This window comes from Thecamonas trahens (assembly GCF_000142905.1).
Source record: "Thecamonas trahens ATCC 50062 unplaced genomic scaffold supercont1.122, whole genome shotgun sequence".
NCBI classification, from domain to species: Eukaryota; order Apusomonadida; family Apusomonadidae; genus Thecamonas; species Thecamonas trahens.
Window position 1 is genome coordinate 1 of NW_013657558.1, and position 3,088 is coordinate 3,088.

The 3,088-nt window shown below is 62.5% G+C and overlaps 2 protein-coding genes across 2 annotated transcripts; one reads left to right on the forward strand and one right to left on the reverse strand.

The window, feature by feature from the left end:
* Positions 1 to 228: 228 nt before the first annotated feature.
* On the reverse strand, positions 229 to 597 carry AMSG_11574 (uncharacterized protein; the record flags this gene model as incomplete). The annotated part of the gene is made up of 2 exons (XM_013897124.1): positions 229 to 382; positions 467 to 597. 2 exons carry the CDS (start codon positions 595 to 597, stop codon positions 229 to 231), a joined length of 285 nt encoding a protein of 94 aa, XP_013752578.1.
* A 795-nt stretch (positions 598 to 1,392) lies between these two features.
* AMSG_11576 (uncharacterized protein) lies at positions 1,393 to 2,443 on the forward strand (the record flags this gene model as incomplete). The annotated part of the gene is made up of 3 exons (XM_013897125.1): positions 1,393 to 1,411; positions 1,458 to 1,584; positions 1,645 to 2,443. The coding sequence occupies 3 exons, from the start codon at positions 1,393 to 1,395 to the stop codon at positions 2,441 to 2,443; spliced, it is 945 nt and encodes a 314-aa protein (XP_013752579.1).
* Between the last annotated feature and the right edge of the window lie 645 nt (positions 2,444 to 3,088).

Sequence of the window (3,088 nt, forward strand, 5' to 3'; positions counted from 1 at the left end):
CCGCAGGCCCGCATCTGGGACTTGATCTCCTCGCGCTCGATGTCTACTGCACCGCCCGCGAGAGCCGAGCCGGGACTGGCAGCGAACTCCCGAGATGCTCGCGGGCAGCCGGATATCCGGGCTGGCTGCTGTGGGTCCTATGACAGGTGAAAGGGAGAAGGGGGGGGGGGGGGGTGGGGGCTGCGAGAAAGACAAGGTGTGTAGATGGTTCAATCGTGTTGGCAGTCGTCAGTAGCCGATGTTCTCGTCCTCATCAAAGTCGACATCGGGGCGGAAGCCCTCGTTCTCCTCCATGCAGGTATCGATCCAGTCGGTAAAGACGTCGATGGGCTCGGAGAGCGGATTGGTGACGGTTGCCCACTCTACGTTGCACACGTTGCAACTGACCGTACCCACACCCTAACGTTCGAACCAACACGCGACGCGGCCGAAGACCCGTTTGAGGCAACATGGTTCAATCCTCTACTTGTGAGGAGACCGCGCGAGCGTGCTGTCCTCCTCTGGAGAGCCCTGGGCCGACTCGGTCGCGGCGATGATGCCGCAGGCCTCGTGGATGCCCTCGCCGCTGTGGCGGGAACCTCGACCGCAGGCCCGCATCTGGGACTTGATCTCCTCGCGCTCGATGTCTACTGCACCGCCCGCGAGAGCCGAGCCGGGACTGGCAGCGAACTCCCGAGATGCTCGCGGGCAGCCGGATATCCGGGCTGGCTGCTGTGGGTCCTATGACAGGTGAAAGGGAGAAGGGGGGGGGGGGGGCTGCGAGAAAGACAAGGTGTGTAGATGGTTCAATCGTGTTGGCAGTCGTCAGTAGCCGATGTTCTCGTCCTCATCAAAGTCGACATCGGGGCGGAAGCCCTCGTTCTCCTCCATGCAGGTATCGATCCAGTCGGTAAAGACGTCGATGGGCTCGGAGAGCGGATTGGTGACGGTTGCCCACTCTACGTTGCACACGTTGCAACTGACCGTACCCACACCCTGCTCGTGATCACTGTACACCAACCCTCCATGTCTGTGAGTACTTTTCTCGGCGTCTTCAGCCTGCATGCCCATCCCGCGAGGGGAAACATGCCCACCTGCCCGCAAAAGGCCGTGAAACAATTCCCTCTCTCTCAGCCAACCTACATTCGGGCCGTCACACTCTGCGAATGGTTGCAGAAGGGACAGTCAAACACCTTGGGCACCGTAGGCTTTGGCGCCCGCCGAGCGGCTTTACGACGTGCACGACGACCCATACTTGCTTTTAGCTACCGTCTGCGTCAAGTGGTTGTCCCCTTTTCCGGGAGGGAGCCTTTCCTTGTGCGACTCGGACTCGGACTCGGGGGAGGGAGGGGGGGAGGGTGGGGGCCGACCGCCCTGACCGCTCACACCCATCTTTGACCCATATCTGATACCATGGGCAAGAACCGTGACGGTGGCAAGGGCGGGCGGAAGAAGGGGGGCGGCGGTGGTGGTGGCAGAGGAGGAGGACGGCGTGGCCGGGGCCGGGGTAGAGGAGGTCGCGGCGGGCGTGGCCGGAGCCGAGCACGGATGGATCACAGGCGGGGACGAGGGTAAGGACATGGGCGGTGCGCGAGCGGGGTGGAAGTGGGAAAAGGGAGCATATCACATCTTACGCTTGGTTGGTTGGTGATGATGGTATGGCAGTGCGCTGGCGGAGCGGGAGGGCGATCTGCGTGGCGACGGCGACGACGGCGATGCGGGCTTTGCCATCGATCTGACCATGTGGGACTTTGGCCAGTGCGATGCGAAGCGGTGTACGGGGCGCAAGCTGGAGCGGATGGGCTTTGTCACCTCGCTGGAGGTGACTCAGCGTGGCGGCGGGATTGTGCTCTCGCCGGCTGGGACAGCGACGATTTCGCCGGCCGACGCAGACATCATTGCGGCGTCGGGCCTCGGCGTTGTCGACTGCTCGTGGGCGCGGGTCGATGAGATTCCATTTGCCAAGCTCAAGGGCGAGCATCGGCTGCTTCCGTACTTGGTTGCGGCTAACCCGGTTAACTACGGCAAGCCGCTCAAGCTGACGTGTGTCGAGGCTTTTGCCGCCGGGCTCATCATCGCAGGCTTCCGGGCCGAGGGCGAGGAGATCATGTCCAAGTTCAAGTGGGGCCACGGATTCCTCACGCTCAACGACGAGCTGCTCCGCCGGTACGAGGCATGCAGCTCGGGCGAAGAGGTTATCGCCGTCCAGGGCGAGTGGATGGCCATGATGGAGGCTGAGCAGCAGGCGCGTCCGTCGGCCGGGCTGATCTGGGACGAGGACGGCTATCTTGCCAATCCCAACCATGTCGACACCATCTTTGACCGGCTGGACCAGCTCGATGCTGAGAACGAGGTCGAGGCCGAGGCCGCCGCTGCCGCCGCTGCCGCCGCTGGTGACGATAGTGATGCCAGCAGCAGCGGCGAGCCGGGAGAGAGCGCGGTCGAGCTCGAGGCCGGTGCGTGATTGATTGCCATCGGGAAGCTTTGTGGAGGTTATCAGCTGTGCGGCTGGTTCCGCCCGACCCACGGTCGCTGCGAGACGAGACAAACACCCGCAGGCAAGCCTCGGACGCGGGAGCGAGGCACGAACGCCAGCGCAAAGCCTGGCTTTGCGCCAAGACATCTGCTAGCTCAAGTGCAAGCAGGCTGCGGTGTCTAAAAAATATCCCGCGCTTGACCTGCATCTGGCTTGCAAGAACCCGATCTAGGCAGGGCGCGCACGGCAGAGTGCGCGTGGCATGGGCAGCAGGAGCGGAGCGAACTTTGTTTGCCAAAAAGGTAAAGGCGTGTATGATCGTCGGCTCGCACGTCTCTCTCGTTTTTGAACTGTCGATGGCGTCCAGCCCACGCGTCCCGTACCACGTCCTCCGTACGGTGCATCTCCGGCTAGGCAACGCCAAGGGGCTCGATTCACAAGGCGGAAAGAAGTGGGTTGGTCAGTTTGCCACCATATCTGCCAATGGTACGTACTTTCTCTTGTCAAACATTGTTCACCTTTGCTATACCCCCTCACATGTAGCCGCCTGTGACCTGGCAACGTTCGAATGGCAATCGAACGTGATCTTGACGGCGACAGGGGGAGGGGGGGAAGGGGGTAGGGGGCGAGGGA